Here is a 24,720-nt window from a genome sequence, read left to right as displayed (position 1 = left end):
ATAGGACCTGCTCAGGCCCTGCAGTTTGCCTTCCTCCCTGTTGTCCCTGTCCCCAGCAAGGCAAAAGTTTGGGAGGTGAGCAAAAAGCCAGCGAGGTTCGTCCCAATATAGGTGGTAAACCCTTGGTGCTATGGCAGCGGCAGTCAGGTTCTCCTGAGCCTTTGCCTTGCTATAGCAGTTCGTGCAACCACAGACAGCACGTAACCCCCTCGCCCAAAGCCCATGCCCGTGTCCCACCAGCAGACCCACGCACCCTTCCGCACAGTGGGGTGGGAGGATGAGCCACGCACACCCTGACGCTCTCCTTACCTCTGCCCTTCCCATCAGTGGCTCCTCCCGAAAACCTGCGAGTGACAGGGATCAGCGACAGCTCCATTGAGCTGACATGGGACAGCCCCGGGGCAGCCACCGAGTACATCGTCTCATACCAGCCGGCGGGGCCGGGGGGCACCCAGCTCCAGCAGCGGGTGCCCGGGGACTGGAGCAGCATCACCATCACAGAGCTGGAGCCAGGTGTTGCCTACAATGTCAGCATCTACGCGGTCATCAGCGACGTCTTGAGCAACCCCGTTACCTCCAAGGTGATGACCAGTAAGTATCCTACTGCTCTTGTCACTTGGTAGCCAGGTAACCAGAAGTGATGCTCAAGCTGGCTTACATTTTCCATAAAAGCCTTCTAGCAGCAGAAAATTAAGCCTTCAAAAAAAAAAAAAAAAAAAGTATTGGGGATATTTTTATCCCCACTTATCTGTATGGGGATATAGGAAAGGGGGAAACGTGTCCGCTCTCTGCAGAAAGACTGTCTGGATGAAAACCCAAATGACTAAAAATCAAAGAAAACTGCAATGTTTGACTGAAGCCCCCAGAATACGGCCCCAAATATTACACTTTTTTTTCCTCACAGAAAATATTGTGATGTATCACAGAAGTCACAGGGTTCTCCTCCCACTGTTGGATGGGTTCCCATGATGAATCCCCGTGACATGGGTGACAGCACAGCAAGAGGGGATGATGCTGTGCATCAGGAGATATGTAGTCCTGACTGGGACCGTGTTGCACAGAGACAAAATGAGGATATCAAGCTGTAATGGCAACCTCCAGAAAGGATCCTCAGAAACTAAGGATACAGAGGGCAGGGGGAAAATGTAAACTATCCGGACACCCCTCCTGCAAACCCATCACTCACTCTGTTTGCACAGTAGTGTAGTGGGATGCTTCGGTGTCCAGCAGCCCAGGCATTCCCCTCTTCTCCCCCCAGCCCACCCGGAGGGGGGACAAAGGGACTCTGCTAACAGCTACCAAAAGGTTCCCCGTTTTCATTGCTCAGATAACAAAATAGCCACAGGGAGCAGGGTGGGAACCAGCAACACCTGCACACCCGTCCTGCTCTGCTCACCACCCCCTGCTCCCTTCCAGACCTCGCCACGCCGCAGGGGCTGAAGTTCAAGACCATCACAGAGACGACAGTGGAGGTGCAGTGGGAACCCTTCTCCTTCCCCTTCGATGGCTGGGAGATCAGCTTCATCCCCAAGGTACCGCTGCCTCACACACAGCATCGCAAGGTACACGCGGCCACCCTAAAAACACTGAGAGAACAGAACCTCAATTAGCTTCCAATTGCCCACCCCCCCCCCAAAAAAAAAAAAACAAAACAACAAAAAAACCCAGTATGATCTCTGTTTGCAAGTTGTGTGCTTCACAGCAGACAGCCCCAAACACCTCAACCTCCAATTGCCAGTTTGCATTTCCACAGTAGACTTTGGTGTCAAGTCATGCATGTCCTCAAAGAAATTCCCCAATAAAATCAAGAGACAAGCATGTCAATAAATAAACCTTCCAGCCTCTCTGCCTCTTGCTGTCACCCCTTCATCTTCCCTTCGATCTCCTTTGCCACAACCCTTCCTCCTCCTCCTCTTCCTCACCCCTGTTCTCTGCATGCTAAGCTACCCAAAGCAGCCCGGATCAAACCAAGCAGCCGCCGGCTCTCAGACAACAACCTTCAGCATCCTCCAGTCACACGCACAGCTAACGCCTGCCACAGAATTTTAATCACAGTGATGAACAGGTAGAAATTGTGCCAGAAAAGATGAAAGGATGGAAATGTTGCCCTAAATATCGCATATTTTCTATGCATGGCAACAAAAATTGTACATCAAGTATTTCATCTATATTCATAATTTCTACACCATTTAGCCATAAGTATTAGCTTCAATTGTATATGGAGCCTCTTTAGAAGAGCATTCAAGCCCCAGCAGTAAAAGAAATGCTGATTAAGAGCTCAATTATGATGTGTTCACTTGTACAAAACCCTCGCTGGAGTCAAAGGCAGCTCTGGGCAGCGGAGAACTGCAGAACTTGGCCCCAAAGTTTTAAATGCTCTTAGCTGTAAAGTATCATTATGCGGCATGAAGCAAGGGACTGATTGCTTTAAATAACTTGTTCCCTCCCTTCCAAAAAGGCTGGAAGGATCTGGGTGCAATTTTGGGTACATCCACACGCAAATTTTGTTAGAAGTTAAAGTTCAGGTACTGCAGGTATAAACCCTGGGATAATTTTCATTCACTATCAGGATAAAAGCCAAAACAATAACGCAACATCAGCAAAGAGCTTTTGGTAGCAAAAAAAATAGCTATCTTTCAAACATTTCACTGATACTCAGAAATTAAGCTCAACAGCATCCCCCTGAAATGGATAAATAGGGATATATCCATTTTAGGGTGAGGAATCACCGGCATAGAAACAAACTTCTCCCCTCAAGCACATCAACGGTAGGTTTTTCTTAGGCCAGCCCAAAAATACAAACCATTGGTCCTTCTTTCAATTTTTAAGCTTAAAACCACACAGAAACATTTCAGGATTTAAAGAAAGAGATGAGGTGCAAAAGGATGGCTGCTTCTGGATGCAGGTCTTTGGGGTGGGGAAGAGATGCAGCTTGGTGGGCTTTGAAGTTCTCACATCCATGCATCAAGCCATAAAGACACAGTTGTGCTTCTGCCCATTGACTGCCAAATTTGGACTCTCTCAAGTCCCCGTCACCAGCTTTTATCCTAAAATAAGGCAGAGGGTGCTGTCTCCTTCACTGCCTGGAAGCAACACTCTCGGGCAAACACTAAACCATTGCCACACCCCAAATAAAACCGAAACCTGGTCCCAGAGGCTAAAAACAAGAGTTAATAACTGCAGCATCACAAATAACCTCTATGAGCAAAATCAAGCTCACTCTGTCCTCGTGAAATCTGGGCGAGGGGCTGCTAATTTGGTCCTCAGCGTCCCCACGAGGATGCTCTCACCCTCTCACAGAGCAATCCTCTTTCCATGGTCCCTGCGGTGCTCTCACCCCCCGAAAGCTGGGTCAGGCGGGGATCGCCCGTCTGCCGCGTGCACTGGGGATGGGGGGAAGATGAAGCAAAGACGGATTTAGAAAAGAAAATTAGGAAAGGTAAGATGGCATTTTATGGCTAAAATGGAAGATTTCCTGTTTAATGAGAAAAGAGATGAATATGAAGTGAGAGCTATGTGCAAAGATTTGTTTAGCGTGTTATTAGTGAAGACAGCAGCAAGAAAAGATCCTTTGTCCAAACACTGGCAGGAAAGGTGACATTTGCAGTTGCTTAAAGCCTTACAGTTTTTCAGAGCAAAACCACGAAGTATAATGAGTTTAATAAAGATACTTAAAAAGCAGGGGCTGGCAAAATAAAGACCTTACGGTTTCATACTTATATCTGAACAATGGAAGGCTGCTGGCACCTGAGTAGCAGGGAAAAGGTGTCTAGCCCAGGCTCCAGTTTGATTATCTTTTCTCTTTTGGAGAACAGCAGACACGCAGATGGCAAAATACAGAAATTGGGGGGGTTGAGGAGGAGGAGAGAAGAGATGGGGGAGGATTTCTCAGCCCAGCAACATGGGTGCTCCACACTCGGTGGGTGACTTCACCCTGGGCTTCTGCATCCCCCATGGTGGGATGTGCCAGGGCGCGGATGCAACTTCGTGATGCAGGGCTGGGCCGGGGAGGATGCAATGTGGGGGGAACTTCCCCAAACAACTTTTTGTTTGGGGGGGGGGTTTAACGCTTATTTCCACTCCCTGGCAGAATAACGAGGGTGGCGTGATCGCCCAGCTCCCCAGCACCGTCACCACCTTCAACCAGACGGGGCTGAAGCCCGGGGAAGAAGTACACTGTCACCGTGGTGGCCCTGAAGGAACAAGCCAGGAGCCCTCCCACCTCCGACAGCGTCTCAACCCGTGAGTGAGCCTGACCCTGGGCAGCACGGCAGTGCCCAGGGATTGGTCCCCAAAATAAGGTCTCAGCATCAAGAGCAGCCCGGCACTGCACGGGCAGGGATAAAACTAACATCACCCAACTGTCCCACCTACAGGTGCATCGCAGAAACAGCTTCTTCATGTGGTATTTTGTCCCCCTCCCTCCCAAACTGCTGCAAGCGCAGAAACCATGGTGAGGTTAATGGGGTTGGGAGCAAAGGCTCAGGTCCACTTTCATTAAATAGCTGGATAAATTCTTCCTCTCCACTAATCTCACATTTCAGAGGCTGGACGCCCCCAAGAAACATATCTATAAATGTATTTCCTACTCATATATAACAGATGAAAACTCCCACCTGCTTTTAGTGACACTAAATACCCTCTAATCCCACCACCTCAGGCAAATCAGGTAGCAGGGCAGGGAGCCGGGAGCAACATCATGACCCTTCCTAACCGATTTATTTGGCCTGTTACGGGCCCATCCCATAGGCTTGAGGAAATTCAAGTGGGTCTTCTCTTCACCGAAGGAGACGTGGCGATGGGCAGAGCTCACTGGGATGACGAGGCTCTCCATACCAGATCTGCTGCAGTCTGCCTTGGCAGCCAGGCAGACGTCTACCTCCGTCCAAGCTGTTGCAAACGGAAACAGCATTTAAATAGCTGCCAGAGGGTTATAATGAGGTGATGCTTTCTCCAGGCTGATAATCTGAAGCGATGGTGAGAGCGAAGGGAGGGTCCCTCCATCGATAGCAGCTTGCTGCAGGTCTGATCTTCCTCAGCACAGTCCTCTCCTCCTGCTTTGCCTCCACACTCAGCTCGACGTGGCTTAACAGAGACATCTCCTGGTCAAGCCCAAATCTTCCTTTCCCTAGGAAGTTAGCAAAAAATAAAAAGAGAGGCTGGCACTTCAAGCTCAGTGGTTGACCTTTGCAGAGAAGCACAGATGGGGTGGTGGGCTCTCAGCTCTGCTCCGTGAAGGTGTCCCCGTGCTGGTGTGTCTGCCTTCCTCTGAGGCACCCCTGTTGCTTTGCCCCCATCATCCTCGTTCTGCCTCAACACCTTGTGCAAGGATCGAGCAACAAAGGCATGGTTTCATGCTGCACAGCTAAGTAGAACTTGATGTTTCCTAGCATTCCCTGGATGACCGGGCACCATGAGGTAGTTGAAGATTCAGGGTTTGGATGAGCATGACCTGGTCCTGGCCAAGCCGGACACCCAGCTTCTACCCAAACACTCTGCTTCCCAGCTGGCCTCCTCTCCCTGTTGCTGTTTTGCTTTCAGCCCTCACCCCACTGCTCCCAGTTCCCCTACATGTCTTTTTCGAACCCTCCCTGGTCTTTCCCACCCCTGCCCACCCACGTGGCCTCCCAAACTTCCCACCCTGGGGTGCAGCATTCAGCACATCCTTCCTATGTAGTGTCATTTCCTAATAGATGCAGTATATTAGATGCACTTGCATGCAGTATAGCCTGAATTACAGAACCAGCGTGGGTTTTTTTACCCACCTTGTGATCATGTAAGTAATAAAATGGGCTGCCCAGCAGGCTCCATGCATCGATGCCACTGTGACACGGGAGTGATGGCCAGGCTCAGCCCATCCGTCTGTCCGTGCACTGGTTAGGTCCTGCTGGACTCAAAGCATCCATCACCCGGGCTTGATCCCATGATTTCCAGAGGTCGAGTGCCGGGGGATGTGGAGGAGGGGAGGGTCCAATTATCTGCAAAAGAAAGCCGAAATGTCCAAAATGGTGTCCTGGTAGAGCCCCGCTATGAATTTAGCTAAAATCCCTTTATCTGAGAGGGTTTGGTGGACACCCACCATAGCCCCACACCCAGCTAGTTATGAAGACTTGCCAGAGCAGTTGCATTTTTCTCCTCTCTCCCCACCGCTAAGACATCAACAGCTTTATGAGCTGATCCCTCAGCCTGACGACAAATGAGGAGCTGGCACTGAAGCAGGAACATTTCTAGAGACGTTCCTCAGTTCTCAGTGCTTGGATCAGTCCTTGGCCCCACGTTATTTAACACATTGTCAACGCTTTTCAAAAGGACATAATATCATTTCTGATAAATTTTGCCAGTGATGGAAAAGCTTGGAAAAGAGTAAATTGAGTAGAAGGAGATCATCGATAAAAGCAGTTTGAATGGCTCGAAAAGCTGGACACAAAGGAAAACCGTTTGTTTTTCAAAGCCTCGCGAAGTATGGGCAGTTATCTAGGAGCAAAGAAAGTGGACCACAGTTAGACACAGGATGTTTTATCCTGGGAGATGCCACCTGTAAGAGCCAGGGAGGAATTGTTGCCGATAACCAGCTCGAGAGGAGGGCATGAGTTGCGTCACCGCTGTAACGGGCATCCATGGGAGACCTGCTGGGTCCCAGCTCTGGTGTCCACAGCTTGGGAGAGACATCGGTGAACTGGAGAGGGTTCAGGAAAGAGCCAGGAGATTGGGACAAGGGACTGTGAACCCACCAGGACCAAACACTCTGAGTATCTTGGGGCGGGGGGGGTCACGTCCCTTGCTAGTGCCACCTCTCTGCCTTGTCCCCAGCTGCTAATTCAGACCACTCTGAAGGCCAGGTTGAAGCACTCCCAGAGGCTTGGTGTCCCCAAAGCTGCCACCTTTCCTCATCCAACTCTCCCAAAATAACAGGTGCCCGTTTCCCCCCCTCCTCCGCAGTCATCGACGGCCCGACGCAGATCCTGGTGCGGGACGTCTCGGACACGGTGGCCTTCGTGGAGTGGACTCCGCCGCGCGCCAAGGTGGACGCCATCCTGCTGAAGTACGGGCTGGCGGACGGGGAGGGGGGGAGGACCACCTTCCGCCTGCAGCCCCCCCTCAGCCAGTACTCCCTGCAGGCCCTGCGCCCCGGCGCCCGCTACCGCCTCGCCGTCAGTGCCCTCCGGGGTGCCAACGAGAGCCGGCCAGCCTTCGCCCAGTTCACCACAGGTAGCTAGCTGGCTTCGCTGGGAGAACCGCCGTGAATTTTTAAGCCTCCAGCGAGCACGGGCAGATGGCTTGCTGCAATCTGCAGCTGGGCTGCCCTGCAACGGGCATGGGGTTTTGCATATCCGGAGCCAAATCAAGGGGGTTTTTGCATCTGGGATTTAGTGGTACGTGGTTTTCCCCCCACACAATTGAGCTGGGGTTTAATCCGGTGTACTGGGAGGAAGGAGTGCAATGAAAACACGGTAAGATGCAGATCTGAATGGAGACACCTTAATGCAGGTGCCCCGCCTCCTATCTCAGTTCTGGTGCAGAGCAAGGCAGAGCAAATGATTAAGCTCACCCTAAAAAACACACCGTAAAAACACCCTCTGAACCCCTCCACTAGTGCCTATGTTTCTGTTTACTCCCTAAACCTCCAGGCCTTCTTCATGCCCTGTGCCCCACAGGGATGCTCGCATGGTCCCTGTGGCAGCCCAGCTGATCCCAGATGCCAGTGACCAGGCAGATGACTCAAACCCCCACATTTAGATGACAACACCTGAGCAAACCCCACCTTGGCCTGCATCCTGCCGCAGGATCAAGGCTGAACCTGCTGCCTCCTGGGACACATCCCCCCCCACCAGCACCTGTGCCCATCCAGACCCACAGCTTAGCTGGAGTCCACAGCTAAAACTTTAAAACCCAGCAGTTTATGCCCTCAATAGCACCCATAGATCAACGTGCAATTCTCAAAAGCACCAAAACAGCAAGCACAGGTCTGAATTCAAGGCGATGCTCGCTCCCATTCAGCGCCAAGATGCCTTGCCTGAGGAATCAGCAGTCAAAGCGGCTGAAAGCAGCCCAGTCAGAAACATGGTTATCTTATTTTATATCTTCTCTGAATACTCTAACTGGACGGTAAAACTTTAATTAATGTTAAGCCTGCAGATAGCTAACAGGTTTAATTTACCGTGCCATGAAAGGAGGAGGTAGAGCGTGTATTTCAGTGCTGGTTTATGGTATATAAATTACTTGTCATGTACGTTACTGGCGGATACTAGGCTCCTGCTATAATAACTGCGGTGTGTGAATTGTATGTGTATATATCTCTATAGATAAATATTTCGGACGAGATGTTCACCCTGACTGATTTGCTGCGTTGGCCTTCCTTGCTTTATTTCTAAAAGGGAACATAAAAAATCCCCCCTCCTCTAAACGCAGATCCATCAAGGAGCAGTAACTACCCCACGTCTGCTGGCGCCCACCCCCTGCCCAGCACCAACCGGTCGCTCGCTGGAGAGGTTTATTGTGCAAACCACAGCAGATTCAGTGCACAGCCTCAGCAGCACTAATAAACAAAACCTTGGGGCAATGTTTGAGCGTGCACAAGCCTATAAAAATGCTCAAGGTTCTTCTAAGAGCAGTTCGGGCCAATGCGTGACTGCTACAGAGCCCTTTTTCTCTTCTGCACGCTGCCTCAGTTTCCTTTAATATAGGGGGGAAACACTTTTCTTTTTCAAATAACATGCAATTAGCTCCCGAAGCGACTAACTCAGGGATGCTGTGAACACCCCAGCACTTCTGTCGGGCTCGTGGGTGGCATCTCCCGGTCTGTGCTGAGCAGGAGCTGAGAGCAGATGCCCCAGCCCAGGGAGGGACCACACACGGAACCTCACAGACACCACACCCGGGTACCCCTCCACGGCCGTTTAGCCGTGCCAAGGCTACCGGGTACCTTCCCGGTGCCCGGCGGTGAGACGGTGCCTCTCTCCCTTGTGTCGCACAGAGATCGATGCCCCCAAGAACCTGCGGGTGGGCTCGCGGACCCCCGCCAGCCTCGAGCTCGCCTGGGACAACAGCGAGGCTGAGGCGCACAGCTACAGGGTGGTCTACAGCACCCTGGCCGGGGAGCACTACCACGAAGTCCTGGTGCCACGCGACACCGGACCCACCACCCGGGCCACCCTCGCAGGTATGCGTGCACCCACGCGCCCTTCCTCCCCGCCCCTCCTCCTCTCAAACAGGTAGGGCAATGGAGAGTCCAAATTGGCATCAGTTGACCTTATGCTGGCACATGATTTGGGGCTGTTTTGGAGTTTACTAGTTACCGGAGGGAAGGTTTTCCTTGGGATGAAACTTATTTTCTCCTCTGTGGCTCTGGATTTGGGTGCTGCTTATCCACAAGTTGAGTGATGCTCCTCCGAGTGATGCCCCTCCAAGTGATGCCCCTCCGAGTGATGCCCCTCCAAGTGATGCCCCTCCAAGTGATGCACCTCCAGCAAGGGTCTGTCCAGCTGCCAAATAGAGCTGGCAAGGAGCAAAGTGAGAACTGGGGAGAGGAAGCCTTTTTAAGCTGTTCTAGAGGAAAATATTTCACCCTTCTCATTTTTTCCTTGCTGGGAAAGATCCAGAGGTGCCAATGCCCCACAGGCAGTGATGGGCAGCCAAGCAGCCCAAGGTCATTGCCTTTTTTCCAAATTGGGCACAAAGCAGACCCAAATCCAGGGGTTCTATTTTTGAGAAAGTTCTGCAAGTGGCACGTTATTCAGGCCAGGCCAGGGGGTGCCACTGGGGGCTGCAAACACCACCCACTGCCAGGGAAGTCCCAAATACCTTTTTCAGCAACACAGCGAAACACTGTATGAGATCTCCTTTCCTTCTTTTCAACTACAACTGCTTGCCTGCCGGATTTGCAGCTCCAGCTGGCATTTTTTTGAGCAAAGAAAAGACTTACACACATACAAAAAAGATCACTCATTCAGCTTGAAGCTCTTCAGTATGGCAGGACACCAGGTTCTTCCACTGCTGACTCCCTTTGCTCTCCTGGGACCTCCACAGCCCAGAGAGCTCAGGGATCTCTGCCATATGGAACTGTAGGAGTAAGTTCAGTGGGAAAGTTGAATGCAAAGTTGCAGGCACAGTGGCACCGAGTCACGAGAAAGGCTGGAGGGCAGGAAAGCAATTAGAGCAGTTTAGCTTGAAAAAATGTGGTATGCGGAAAAAAGAATAATGTTCGGGATAGTTTCTGCTGCGGTTGTGATGAGGATGCGCGTGAAGAAGCGGGATGAGATCGGAGACTCAATGCTGGTCGCCTGCTAGCTTCCCTCTAGGACATTTATTGCCTTTCTAGGTGAGAAGGAGCATTGAAAATGGGCCAGGTCCCCCTCCCCGGAGCAGAAATGCCATACTACCCCCGTGATGCAAACTGCAATAACACCCATGGCAGAGCCCAAGCTTGCCTTGGAGGACGTGGCAGCCTGAAGGCTCTTGTTTTTCTCAATAAAAATAAAAAAAGCTGCCAAGTCTCTGCCAGACTCAGGCAGGGCTAAAAGAAACACACACCCCCCCGGAATAAGCTCCAGAGATGCAGAGGCTTAAGTCAATAGTGGTGAACGATTTTTATATAGTGCCTCCATCATCGCCTAAGTGCATTGCTTCTAGTTCCTAGGGTACTATGTAATAAACGAACACATTTTTTTTAAATCTAATCAGTAGCAGAAAATAACCTAAAAACCATTCTGCCAGGGAAAAAAAGCCATGATAGTAGGAGGCACATGAGGCTCTCCCGTAGCTCTGTTATGCACGTGGTAGTCCTGTCTTCCAAAGTCTTGTTGCACGTGGTGTAAAGCCCGTTGGGGTGGGTTTCCAACTACCCGGGACCTGGTAGGGATCCACAGCGTGACAGCACCCAGCGATTCCTTCAGCCGCCTTCATCTGCCTGCAGGAAAAGCAGTGAGGAATGGCGCTGAGCAGAGCTTATCAAAGATTTAAGCTCACAAATACAGCAAGCCTCACCCTGCCCCATATGTCTCTTTTCAAAATCAGCATTTGCACATAAATACCCATAATTTCACTCTACCCAAAAGAGCTGGGAAATAAGAGGCTTTCTTTTAAATTCCTTCTCCTCCCCCTTTCTCCCAGGCTCTTCTCCTCCTTTCCAGGATACTTCTGGCACTTATTGGGCAGGGGTGAAGGGGGTCTATCTCCCCACCACCACCACTTCTCCAGCACCAAGACTGCACCGTAGCAAAAGGAGAGGAGCAGGGGACGGGGGTTTCCCTCCCTGCTGGCCTCTCAGAAAAGGTTTTGGTGGCTTCAGGAGACGCTGCCCCTGGGCAAGATAGGGTGAGGCTGGGCTGGAGGATTTATGGCTTTCTCTAACCCCATGGGAAAGATCATGAAGTGCAGGGAGGAGGGGAATAAAGCCACCAGCAGCCAGGCAGAAGGGACAAGCAGAGGCAGGAGATGTCCCACGGACGTAAAACAGGTGATCAGCAAGAGGCGTAGAGGAAAGAAGCTGGATGAGCTCGATTCTCATGTCCCTTGAGAAAGGCAGCACAGGATACATCCACCTCAAGAAGTGGCACTTGATTCAGCTCCCAGAAAGACTGTGCCTTTCCTAATTAATGTGCATTTCATTTACTCTACATAATTTATTCCTCTTTGAGACACCCCTGTGACAATATTTGATGTTGAATCACTTCGGAAACAAATATAGCTACTTTATCGTTTCCATCTCAGCTCATACACACACAATTTCTGTCTTGATGACAGCAATTACAGCAGACCTCAGCAACAATATTTTTAAATTTCTTATTTCTGAGCTAGAATAATCCAAATTCCCTGTCCAAAGGCATTCACACGGCTTTCTAAAAATTCTCAGCTCTTCTGCAACATGCAGAGGAACTGCTGACCTGCGGGAGGGCTGCTCATCCCCAGGGATGCTCTGGAGGGTCCCCCGCTGTCCCCAGCCATGGGAGGTGGGGGGTGGCAACCCAAGGCCACCCAGCCAGGCGCTGCTCTCACACCCCTTTGTGTCCTTTGCACCCCTTGGCAGATCTGGTGCCGGGGACAGAGTACGGCATCGGGATTTCGGCCGTGATGGACAGCCAGCAGAGCGTGCCGGCGACCATGAACGCCAGGACCGGTGAGTTTGGCCCCATTGTGTGCTCCAAGCACAGCCGGTTCCTACGGCTCAGATGTCCCCATGGGACAGTCCGTGCACGGGGACGAAGGTCTGCACCAACCCTCTCCCACAGAGCTTGACAGCCCCCGGGACCTCCTGGTGACAGGCCTCCACGGAGACATCCATCTCGCTGGCCTGGACCAAAGCCACAGGTCCCATCGACCACTACCGTGTCACCTTCACCCCCGCCTCGGGGATGGCCTCCGAAGTGACGGTGCCCCGGGACAAGTCACAGCTCACCCTTTCAGAGCTGGAGCCCGGGACGGAGTACACCATCTCCATCATCGCCGAGAGGGGACGCCAGCAGAGCCTGGAGGCCACCGTGGATGCCTTCACAGGTAGCGAAAGACAAGTTGAGATGGGGCCAAAGGCACAGACAACCACCCCACCTTGGCACCTCCGCCAGCCCACCGCTTCCCCAGCATCGAAACTCTTCAGGTGTTGGTGGGGATGAGAGCTGGGGGCCATGCATCCACGTGGGTGCAGGTCCGTTGACCTCTGAAGGAGGATGGACCTACCAGTGTGGGGGCACTGTTCCCTTCACCAGCAGCACTGAGCATGCTGGCTTGGCTGGAGGCTCCCAGAAGAACATGTCAGGGTTGGAGGAATATACAGCCCATGCTGTCCTCTGTGGTCAAGGTGGCCTGTGTGTCCATAAGAAGGAGAAATGAAGCCTTGAGGGACCTGACAAGAACCTCTGGGTGAAAAGCCTGCAGTTGAGAAGCCCAGACAACACATACCAGCTGTAGTGGGACAGCCCCAACACCCGCCATATGTATCTGGGATGGATGGTGTTTGCAGGCAGAGCTGAGAACAGCACCATTTTTCCCCTCCCGGTTCTGCCTCGATCTCAGCAAAGTTTCAGATCAATGGAGATCCCAGAGCTCCAGCTTTGCCACATCTCTTGCATATTTCCCATGCAAGTGCTGGGAACGATGTGGAGGTTGGGATCTGCAGACGGTTAGGGTTGCATTTTCCCCTCTCCATCTCGCAGGGGTCCGGCCCATCACGCAGCTCCACTTCTCCCAACTGACGTCCTCCAGTGTGAATGTCACGTGGAGCGACCCATCCCCACCAGCAGACCGCCTCATCCTCACCTACAGCCCCCAGGACGAGGAGGAGGCACAGCAGGTCACACTCGATGGCACCCGCAGGCACGCCAGCCTGACAGGCTTGCAGCCATCCACCGAGTACCTGGTGTCACTGGTGGCCGTGCATGGTGCCATCAGCTCCGAGCCTGTCGTGGGCTCCATCACGACAGGTACCGCGGGACCCTCCCCTCGCTGGGCACGGGACCCCACCGGGAGGGCGGGCAGGGGGACAGGGAGAGGACCTGCCTCCCACAGCCTTGCTTTCTGCTCTGTCTCACCAGGGATTGATGCGCCGAAGGACCTCAGGGTGGGCAACGTCACCCAGGAGTCCATGATGGTCTACTGGAGCCCTCCCATCGCTGCCTTCGACCGCTATAGGCTATCCTACCGCGCCGCTGAAGGTAACGGGTCAGACCACTCTTGCTCATGCCCTGACCTTGCAGCTGCCAATCCTCTCTTCATCTGCCAGTGCGAGAAAGCCCCAGGGTCACCCCCTCCCCAGGCAGCAAACTAGTGCCCCGGGCAAAGCCACTGATAGCTGGGATGGACCAAGAGGCTGCAGGAATGGAGGACAGGGTGTCTGGGACAAGGATGGGAAGGGATCACTGTAGCTAAGGGCCAGCTTGGCACAGAGAGTCACAGGGAGTGACGCCCTGCAGTGTGCCCTCCAAGGGATGGTTAATTCAGAGCCCAATCCTGAAATCCCACCTCCCTCACCTATTTCCCCCAGCTCATCTCCCTTGGCCCTGGTTTTGCTATGATGCTGAAAAGGTTGGGCCAGCAGTGATGGTCAAGAAGATGTGTACCTGCAGGCACGAAACTCAGTTACCCCCAGTATCAGCCCTGGAGAGGGACTGTGGCATTGCCCTCCCCTCCCAAGCACCTCTTGTACCCCAGGGATGGGGCCAGCTGTGATGCCAAAACTCCATCCCTGCAGGGAGGACAGAGAGCACCAGCATAGCCAGCGATGTCTCCGAGTACGCCCTCCACCACCTGCAGCCCGCCACCAAGTACGAGATTGGGGTGAAGAGCATGCGGGGCCGGGAGGAGAGCGAAGTGGCCTCCATCACCGTGCACACAGGTGGGAAGGGGCTTCTGGTGGGCAGGTAGCAATCAAACAGTGCCAGGTCCAGCCCCAGGCAGGGCTGGCAGCCCCTGCTTGCACTAGAAATTGGGGAGCTGAAAGCAACCTGGACCTCAGACCAGCCTGATGCAAGCTCATGATGATAAGTGAGGCTCACAAGGGCCCAATGTGGACTTTTGAAGTATGTCTAAGGAAAGCTTTTCCCGAATATACATGGGCTAGTCATGGCGGGGAGTGATAAATCTGTGTACCAGGCACAAGGAAGCCAGAGATAGGATGTTGGGCAACCATGACAACCTTTCCTAAAGGGAGTACAGACTTCCAGAAATAATCCCTGGGGAAGCCCTGACACAAACAGCATCTGCTGCAAGAATAAAACCCTCTGCTATCCTCAGACTCTTCAAAACCTAAAAAAACCCCCTAACATTCCAGACTGTGCATCAGGAAAACAGTGGAAGAGCAGCCCCAGTAGCAGAGTAGCACAAGCTATGACATCTCTGTTCTCCAGCTAGGGCAGCAATAACTCCTCTGCAGGCACACGTGCCTGGGCAGCAAGAGGATCAGTGAGTGATGGGCCACAAAACGCCGTTCCAGTTCATCATAGCCCAGTCTCTTAGTGCTTTTGACTCTCTGAATCTGTCCCCCATGCAGCCATGGATGCCCCCTTGGGGGTCACAGCCACCAACATCACCCCCACTGAGGCACTGCTGCAGTGGAACCCACCGCTGTCGGAGGTGGAGAGCTACGTCCTTATCCTCACCCGCCGTGCAGGTACGCTGGGGGTCCGTTTCAGCTCACTTCCACCTCTCCCCCATCCCAAATCCCAAGGCTCGGTGGGCACCCCTCCACGGAGGGAGTAGGGAAGGAGCCCTGGCTTCAGGAGGGCAGGGCTGTGCCCCATCCCCAGATGCCAGCTCCTCCCGTGCAGGTCTGATGGCACGTGCTTTCCACAGCCCCCCCACCGATCCTTGGAGCACGGCAGTCCACACAGGAGAGGGCTGGGATCCTCCCGCTTTGCTAACTGACTCACCAGCAGCAGCCCAGGGGCAAGCAAGTACCCACCCCATAGAAACTCACTGTGTGGCAAACTCAATGAAACCCACTACTGAAGTGAATAAAAGTATCAGGCAAATATAGGGACTGTGGGAAAAATAAGACCAACCTTCAAACCAACTACAGCTCAGCTGCTGCGCAGCAGCTCATGGTGTTTCAGCAATATAAGTGCTTTTCTTCATGAGGTCATATCCATAGACGTATTTTGGAGAACGACCTTGAACGTTTACCCTAACTCATCTCTTTTGGCTTACAGTTGCAGGAGAAACAATTCTGGTGGACGGAGTCAACCAGGAGTACCAGCTGACCAACCTCCTGCCCAGTACCACCTACACAGTCTCTATGTATGCCACCAATGGGCCTCTCACCAGCCAGACCATCAGCACCAACTTCACGACTCGTACGTACAACCGCCTCCCCCACCGCCCTTAGCCATACATCCACCCCAGGAAAAGCTGCCAGCAAGGCCGAGCCAAAGCTCATCACATACGTGTGGCTGTAGAAGCACCACGTGCCAAAAGGACACCCAAATACCAGTGCTGGGCACAACAAAAGCACAGAATTTTAATCACAAGCAGCACCAACCATCATTTTCACTCTTTCAACATCCATTTGCCCCTTTCTTTGTTTTCTCCTGAATGCGTTCCCAAGAATACCCCTGACCAGGCCTTTTACTTGCCCAAGACCATAGTCCAGAAGAGCACTACAACCCATTTTGCTTACAAGAAGCTTGGCAGGCCCCATAGCACATGAATTTCAGACCCACTACCCTTCAGAGAGCATGCAGGTAGAGGAGGACTTCTAGAGGGTTTGCAGAGTTCTGTTCAGTGCTGGGGAGGGGTGATGAGTTCTGGAAACAGAAGGCGAGGAAGGACTTTGGGCTGTAGCTCAGGGTTGCAAGGCTGAAACCCAGTGCACTGAGTTGGGAAGCGGGGCTGGGGTGGTTGTGCGTGAGAATTTGCTCTTCCCTGGGTCTCTATCCCTTGCAGTTTTGGATCCTCCAACAAACCTGACTGCCAGTGAAGTCACTCGACGGAGCGCTCTGCTCTCGTGGGTGCCTCCCGTGGGAGAGATCGAGAACTACATCATGACCTACAGATCCACCGACGGCAGCCGGAAGGTGAGTCCTCCCCGAGAAAGAGGGTCAGTAAGTCAGGGAATAATGTGACCGTGAAGAAAAGAGCAGGAGAAACCCAACAAAGCAAAAGCAAGATGTTTGCTAGGTCAGGAAGAGACCAGAAGGGCAGGTGCTACTTTCTGCATAAGCAATACTTTAGATAAACAATCGGAAAAAAGCAGGAAAAGATTGCCTAAGGCAAAAGCTTTATGCACACCTGCAGGTCTGGGCAAAGAGGGCATACCTGGAAAGTTTGGAGGAAAGCGGGAAATTCACAACTTGTGAAACACAAGCAAGCTGAGGCAGGAGAAAATTACCCTACAAGCAGAGATGCTAAAAATGCCATTTGCCCTCCTTGCGAAAAGGAAGATAAGTAGAGACAGCTAATTAATCCCACAATACAATATATTTGATTATTTAATGAGTGTGTCCATATCTGCCTGTCTGGAAGAGCTGCTACAAATGCTATCAGAAACACGTCACAGCAAATAGTCTCGTTTTCTTTGCTGGTGTGACTGGCATGCAGCAGCCAGAGGATAATAGCTTTGCAGAAGGGGTTGGATATAATGTTATGTGGCATTGGCTGACGACCAGAAAAATTAACGTGAGAGGAATTGATGGAGTCAAAACTGACTGATAACGAAGTCTGGCCAGCTCTACTCCTTGCAATGCTTGGGCAGTCAGTCATGCCCCGTATTGAAGGCACGCAGATCCCAACAGAGTTGGTAAACAGAGCACACAAACTGCAAACATTTCAGTCTCCTGTGTCCAAATCAGCTAGCTCTCTCCCACCCAAACCATCCTGAAGGGTTGAATACGTTCATTGACCTCACACTGACTTACTCCACCGGTGTAAGCAGCCATGTAATGCTCCTCAGCCAGGCACCAAGGGCTGCGGTAGTTTGTGGCTTCCCTTCCCTCCTCGCTTGCTCTTTAGGCTCCCCATCGCTTTTCTCATCTGTTGCTCTTGGTGTCTACCTCATTCTGGGACCCATGTGCAGGAGCTGATTGTGGATGCTGAGGACACGTGGATCCGCCTGGAGGGGCTTTCTGAGACCACAGAGTACACCGTGCGCCTGCAAGCTGCCCACAACGCCATGCGGAGCGGCTTCATCTCCACCACCTTCACCACAGGTGAGGACTCGCACCACATCCCCCTGGCCAGGCAGGGCTTAGCCCACAAACCATTCTGGTAGACATGGGCTGCTTTTATGGGTTTTTCCTCCTCATGCAGCATTTCACCACCATCCACAGAGAGGTACATTCATTGCCATGACCCACAGTGCTGCTTTGCTACAAAATGTTAATGGCTGAAGGATCCATCATACAAACACAAGACCCAGTGCAGAGCAAGGGGATTTGAGCTTCAGACCAGGAACCATCTACCAGGCCCTTTGCCTTGCCCTTTCCCTTCCTCAAATGCATAAATAGAGGAAAAAAACAAAAAAAAAAAAATACAAAAGTCAACAAAAGGTATCAACAGGTATAGCTCTTGGAATGAGTGGGAAGAGACTCATCTGGTCTCTCCATGCTGTAGACATGGTCCAATCTCTCACAAATACCATAGAATCATAGAAGAATTTGGGTTGGAAAGGACCTTTAGTCATCTAGTTCAACCCCCCTGCAATGAGCAGGGACATCTTCAACCAGATCGGGTTGCTCAGAGTCCCATCCAACCTGACCTTGAATGTTTCTAGGGATGACGCATCCTTGGAAATATCATGCAGGTGTATTTCCACCACCACCAGTGTAGTCACAGATAGCAGAACCAGCATGCCCGCAGGACTGTGATCCCACTGATTTTATCTAATTGCATTATTCCTCCCCCCTCTAATGCTAGAGAAGTCACGATCCACTGTGGCAATATGAATGGTTTCCTTTCCAAATCACAGGGTGGGCATCTGCAGCCACCGCAACCCTCACAGAGTGCTTATGCTTGCAAGAACGAAGCTTGCATGAAAACGTCACCATTGCCCCCACCCTTTGCAACCATTCCCATTAGAAACCGTGCAGAGCGTATTGTCCCTCACCCTCTTTGAAAAACCTTGCTAGGCCAGGGCACAGACAAAGTGCATTTTGTTCAGGACTGAATCCAATTACATTTCTCCTGGGCTTCAAAAGCACTAAGAAGCCTGAAGACGATGTCCACCGAAATTCCTCCCAACTGCGCTGCCAGTTCAATTAGGAGAGTTTTCTTTGAAACTGCTGTGGATACACTTCCCCAACCCCGTTACATGCAAAGGTCCCTTCACCTGCTTTTAAGAGATAATAGAAACTATATACGTCAACAAAAAAAAAAAAAAAAAAAAAGTCTCTTCTCTAATGCATCTACAGATCAGGCTTCCCTGTTATTCTTGCCTATTACACGAACACAAAAAGCCAGTGCAACTCAGGCAGGTGATGGAAAAATGTGTGCAATCTTTGAGGCTGTTCAGGAGTCAGGGATAAAACTGCGTGGGGCTGGCTTCTCAGCTGGGATAAAGCACCAGAAATTCACTCACATCAGGCAAGGAGAGCACCGCTTCCATTAAACACAAATGTCAGACCTTAGCAGCATTAAAGACACCATTGCCAGCTGATGCAGCATCCAAACACGGGTTTAATTTGCTTTTAAGATGAAGATCAGGCATCAGCGAGACACCAGTTTCTCCCCACTTACCCCATATATCGATGAGACAGAAGCACCCAGGAACAATCACTGAGGTAATGAAATCCATGGGCAGCATCCCTCAGCAAAGAATCAGGGTCTGGGATTCAATATACTCTGGTAGTGTATCAGGGCACTTTGCAGAGAACAAGGACTTGTCCTTAAGGAGACAAAAGAAGAAAAGAAAAAACAAAACAAAACCAAACCAAACCAAACAGACTTAATTTAAATTGTTTTGCTTCCTTCTGCTCACAGTACACATCCCAGGGCTCTTCTATTCCCTCTGACATATTAATAGCTCAGCCTCTTTGTTTCATGTTTGCATAAGGTTCTTGGGGAATTGTATACAGATGGGACAAAAGGAAAAAACAGATACAGTATTTATAATTTATAGTGGTTTCAAATGTCTTTCAAGGTCTCCTTGGCTCTTAAAGTTATGAATATAAATTAAGAAACAAGTAATCTCTGCAGAGCTCAGGGGAGCCTGAAGTGGTTGTCTTTGAAGCAGTTTTCAGTGTTGGATACTATAAAATGCAAACACTGTCTCACCAGACCTTGTGCTACAGACCATGGACACGGGAAGAATAGGGGATCTTCAACATTTGGACAAAACAATGACCTCCGAGGCTTCAGGTCGCAAGGGTGGGGGAAATACACCCAAGTGGGAATTAGCAGACAAGGGTCTGTACCCTTGGGTCCCATGGGGTATCACACAGTTGTGAGGACCCACATGGCACATCCTTCACACCTTCTCAACGCATCGCCGAGACACCCTCGAAAGCCACACCAGCACTCTCAGCTCTGCACTCATTTACTCCATCATCCGTACACTCCAACAGCAAAGAAAAAGATGTATTTCCCCCTTCTGACTTAAACGAGGAAAAATTGAACCCAGAGTTGACAGCCCAATAATGCTGGAGTCTCATAGGTAAGACTCGCTTAAGCTCTGACCCCCAAATGAGATGTTTTGTCATGAAAGGACACCTGGAGCCACACAGCCCAGTCTTCCCATCTCTAGCATCTCTCACTAATTCCTACTCAGTTTGCAAGTGACAATCAGCCCAGTGTAAGTCCACCATCATTTCCAAGGGCATGGATCAGGAGAATTCCCCTGGCATCAGTAAAGTCATAAAACTTGTTTGGAGCTGGCAATCCTGAGAGGAGAACAGGTTTTGGTATTTTCGCAGCTGTCTAAATATTCTGATGACAGCTTAAACCCCAGGGTTTCAGACACAGTGCAGAAAGATGGTCCAAGAAGTGACATCTCTCATCATTCATAGTGATGTTATCGTGAAGCTTTCCAATATAGGACGTATGGGAGATTAATTAATATATGCACAGATTTTTTTCCCATTAAATCCCCTGACATCATTGGCAGATGTAAAGTCCCACTGCCTCACAGAGTAACTCGGGATGCAGAAGCCAAGTTAGACCTTCCCTGGATGATAACCAGTGGTGTCCAAGGTATGTGGAAAGGGTGTCGCTTTGCTTAACTTCAGCCTTTTTGTTTTTGTTTTTAATTTTGCAGGTGGCCGTGTCTTTGCTAACCCTCAGGACTGTGCCCAGCACCTGATGAACGGAGACACACTGAGCGGCATCTACACCATCTCCATCAACGGGGACCTCAGCCAGCGGGTGCAGGTCTACTGCGACATGACCACCGATGGAGGTGGCTGGATTGTGAGTAGCCCTGCAGTTGTCCTGCACGTCATCCCCATCACAAAGTAACCGAGGCTCGTCCTGCTACCAAAGCCAAGCACCACGCTGCGCGGGAACGACAGCAGGCTTTATATCGCACACTTCATTTCCCACGCCATAGGGAATGGCCCACGCTCCAGTAATAACAGTTACATTTGGAGAAAAGCCCTTTGATTTATTTGACACGTTTGCAGGGCCTCTGGAGAGCAAAATCTGAGAGTGAAGTTGATTTATTGTTCTAGAAATGAAATTAATGGCCGATAGCTTTCGTGGGGAATGATTCACACTGCCTGCAGTAGGAGGGTGTCAGGCATCAACCCAATTGAGTCCACACAGGAGCATTTTAGAGGAAAATGCCTGTTTGGCTTTTGAATTGCACAAACACTGCTTATCTTGGTGTAGATGGACTGACAGCTTAAGTAAATAATGCTCTGGTGCTTTGATTTTATTCATGTCAAATGCTTCCTTACACGCATTACACAAAACTCCACTAGATGTAGAGTTGAAACAAAAAAAAAAAAAAAAAAAGAGCTTCCTCAAATGCTGATATCTAGCATGGATGTTATTTTAGCCAGAAAATCTCCCTCCATCTCACTCTGCCTCAGAGCATCCCCTTGGATATCACAGAAAGAGACAGCCAAAAGGAGAATCACATGCTAGAAAACCAGAGGCACCACGTGTCAGGTAGAACAGAAAGCTTGAAGGCCGATTCCTTCCTATTATAACATTGACTTGTCTTGGACATCATCCAACAGCTCTTCAGTTTCTCCATCTGCACAGGAATTAATTGTGTGGCTGCAATTAACACTAACTGGTTGGGCATTGCAATTTTCTCCCCTGAAAGGCACAATGGAAAGACAAAGTATTGCCTTTATTTTGTGTGCTCCAGCGCCCGGAAAGGCCATCCTTCTTCACACTAATTTTCCTCTGGTCTTCCCACACCACAGGTCTTCCAGAGGCGGCAGAATGGGCTGACTGATTTCTTCCGGAAATGGGCAGATTACCGGGTTGGCTTCGGAAACCTGGAGGATGAGTTTTGGCTCGGTAAGACCTTATCCAATTGTCTTTCATCAGCGCATCAAACTCAAGCTCCCCGTACACTGTTCTGCTCACTCGTACCAACTGTTGGCTCCTCATCTTTCATCCCACTCCTCTACGCTCTCCCTTGGACAGTTTTCCTTCCATTGTTCGTTCCCTGCCCTGCACATTAGAAATTCACTCATGGACACATCACATAAAAGCACATTGTGAAGGCCAGCAGGTCCCAAATTTCCTCCTCCTAGGAGAGGAGGGTGTATGCTGGGGGTCTTCACGGACCGAAACCCATCATCCTCCTTTGGATGACTACAGGTTGCATTGATGGCATCTACAGCTCATGGATCTCACCTGGTCTTAGCCAGCAAGCCAGTTGTCCAAAGAAAGTAGGAAAGGGGTGAGTGGGAGACCCAGCACGGCTCTGAAACAGAGTGTGTTCCCACAAAACCTGAACATGAGCCAAGGCCAGCCCTGCAGCGTAAACGTGCTCTGTCTTGTACAGGAGCTTAACAGCAACATGAGAAGCACCAGGGCTCCACAGCTAAACGCCCCCAGCTTCAGCAGCACGGAGAAAGCTGAACCTGGGCCTTGAATCCACCTCTCATAGCCATGGGGAAGTGAAGCTTGAGTGGGGACAGAGAGCTTGGGCTCCACCTGTGCCAGAAGAGACGAAGACTTAATCAGGAGTGCTATTGTTTTTTGGTTCTTCTCACTCCCGTTTCCCGCAGCCATTTTATTTGCCTAGAGGGTGTTTTTGTTTGCTCACGGAGGGGATCCAAGCACAGGATCTCACCGGGTGTCTCGCTGCTTGTCTCACCAGGCTTGGACAACATCCACAAGATCACATCCCAAGGGCGCTATGAGTTGCGAATAGACATGAGGGATGGCCAGGAAGCAGCGTACGCCTACTATGACAAGTTCTCCATCGGCGACTCCCGGAGCTTGTACAAGCTGCGAATCGGGGACTACAACGGCACTTCGGGTACAACCTCATGGCTAGCAAGTAGTAGGGAAATCCTGGGACTGGTGGGTCTGAAACTGTAAAGGAAATCCCACTATCTAAGCTCACTTGTCTGGAGCATCAAGACACAAACCCATAGCCCCTTCTGCCTTCCTGAAGTCCATCATGTAAACCAGGCTAATAATTCCCACTAAGGACACAGGGAATTTTCCAATGGGATTGGATATTAAGTATCAGAGGCATTGCTGTTCAAATAACCAGGTCAATCGTCAGAGGTGTCATCTCACTTGGCAATCACCGCAGCTCGCAATTGATGCCATGCTGGAGGGTGTTTTTATCACCCTCCCACAGCAATGGAAAAATTTGAAATCTCTGCATTGTTTTCTCATGCAGAGGCCAAACACGATCTGGTTTTGCAAGGACACTGTCACACCTGCTTGCTCTGTTGATGCAGCAGCGCTGGGCTTTGCCCACCAGAAAATAGTGGGTGATGGGGGGGAAGGTACCACTTCCCTGAGAAGTGGTAAAGGGGTACAGATGCAGCCCCTCTACCTGGGATAGATATGCCCAGTGACTGCAAGCATCCATGATCCATACAAAGCTTCACCACCATGTACTTGGCAAGGAACCCCACACTGTATCTAAGATGCAGGAATTTTCTTATACAGTGTCTGGTAGTTGCCACTGGAAGAGAAGAGACAGGGGTCTTGGTTGCATGCAACACAACATTTGCTCTGAGCTTAAGTCCCAGGGCACAAGGCACCCAAACTGTTGCCAAAAATGCCAGTAACTGCCGTAGACACAACTCTCTCCCTTTTCTCACGCAAGCTCTTCTTCTAGTCGTCCAACCAAGGAGCTTCTGCTCCACCTTGAGCAAAGGGAGCCAAGACTCACCAAATGGTTCATTGCCAAGAGGTTTTCTAGCAAGCCTCTCAGTGGCTGGACTGCACACAGCTAGCATGGTTTCACTTCGTATTTTCTTAGGGATCACCAAGGAGCATATTAAGAATGTCTCCTGTAAGCACCTCACCCAATTGTAATAATAACCACGTTTCACTTTGCCTCTTCTTTCACCCAAAAGCAGCTTGCTTGTTCCTTAGTAAGGAGAGACAATGAGGTCAGTAGTTTTGGTGGAATAAGACATCATGCACCTTCCAAAAGGTTCTTCCCCTTATCCAAAGGGAGAAAAGAAGGCTAAGTATCTTGGTTCGAGAGGCAAATGCTTGGCCTCCTCTGGGAGAAAGAGTTCCCTTTGGCTAACAGGAGGGAAGGAGGCTGAAAGCATCCTAGAGTTATGTAGCAGAACTGGGCTTCGGGAAATCAGGGATGCCCAAATCTAGAATTTAATTCATTTCTGAAACACTGAAATTCAGATCTAAAACCATATAGCATTTTATCTGCCAAACCCAAGCAGCCTCTAAGATTTGCTATGGTCTGTACTGATCCTAAACGGACAGTAGAGGACCTCAGATGAACCAGTTGTGAGCAATTCCAGTTAATGTTATTCCCAGAACTTCAGCCACTTGAACTGTTGACCCACAGGCTACCACGTATACCAGAATATCCTCATTTTCTTGTGAAAAGACCAGATGATTCGGGCTCCTTCACCCTTAACGGCACCTCTTTCACAGGGGACTCCCTCACCTATCACCAGGGCCGCCCCTTCTCCACCAAGGACAGGGACAACGACGTCGCTGTGACCAACTGCGCCATGTCCTACAAAGGGGCCTGGTGGTATAAGAACTGCCATCGCACCAACCTCAATGGCAAGTACGGAGAGTCCCGGCACAGTCAGGTAAGGGCAGAGCTGGGCTGAAAGCCTTTGGCCTTTCTTCCAGCAGTGAGACAACAGCAAGCCCAAGCTAGGGCTGGGGTTGTGT

The 24,720-nt window shown here is 50.8% G+C and overlaps 1 protein-coding gene across 1 annotated transcript in view; it reads left to right on the top strand.

The window, feature by feature from the left end:
* Window positions 1-24,720, top strand: part of TNR (tenascin R) — an 81,819-nt gene that overhangs the window by 51,775 nt on the left and 5,324 nt on the right. Inside the window, 20 exon segments of the mRNA XM_042804970.1 lie at window positions 328-591; window positions 1,417-1,532; window positions 4,091-4,171; window positions 4,173-4,242; window positions 6,940-7,209; window positions 8,975-9,160; window positions 12,026-12,115; window positions 12,228-12,259; window positions 12,261-12,492; window positions 13,149-13,415; window positions 13,527-13,646; window positions 14,183-14,326; window positions 14,981-15,100; window positions 15,639-15,782; window positions 16,372-16,502; window positions 17,501-17,633; window positions 20,675-20,826; window positions 21,792-21,888; window positions 22,700-22,861; window positions 24,472-24,635. Of these exon segments, the coding sequence (XP_042660904.1) occupies window positions 328-591; window positions 1,417-1,532; window positions 4,091-4,171; window positions 4,173-4,242; window positions 6,940-7,209; window positions 8,975-9,160; window positions 12,026-12,115; window positions 12,228-12,259; window positions 12,261-12,492; window positions 13,149-13,415; window positions 13,527-13,646; window positions 14,183-14,326; window positions 14,981-15,100; window positions 15,639-15,782; window positions 16,372-16,502; window positions 17,501-17,633; window positions 20,675-20,826; window positions 21,792-21,888; window positions 22,700-22,861; window positions 24,472-24,635 (2,975 nt within the window).

Source organism: Tyto alba, unplaced genomic scaffold (assembly GCF_018691265.1).
Source record: "Tyto alba isolate M040663 unplaced genomic scaffold, T.alba_DEE_v4.0 Super-Scaffold_1000006, whole genome shotgun sequence".
NCBI classification, from domain to species: Eukaryota; Metazoa; Chordata; class Aves; order Strigiformes; family Tytonidae; genus Tyto; species Tyto alba.
The sequence above is the reverse complement of the archived record's forward strand: the minus strand, read 5'-3'. Positions and strand labels throughout refer to the sequence as shown.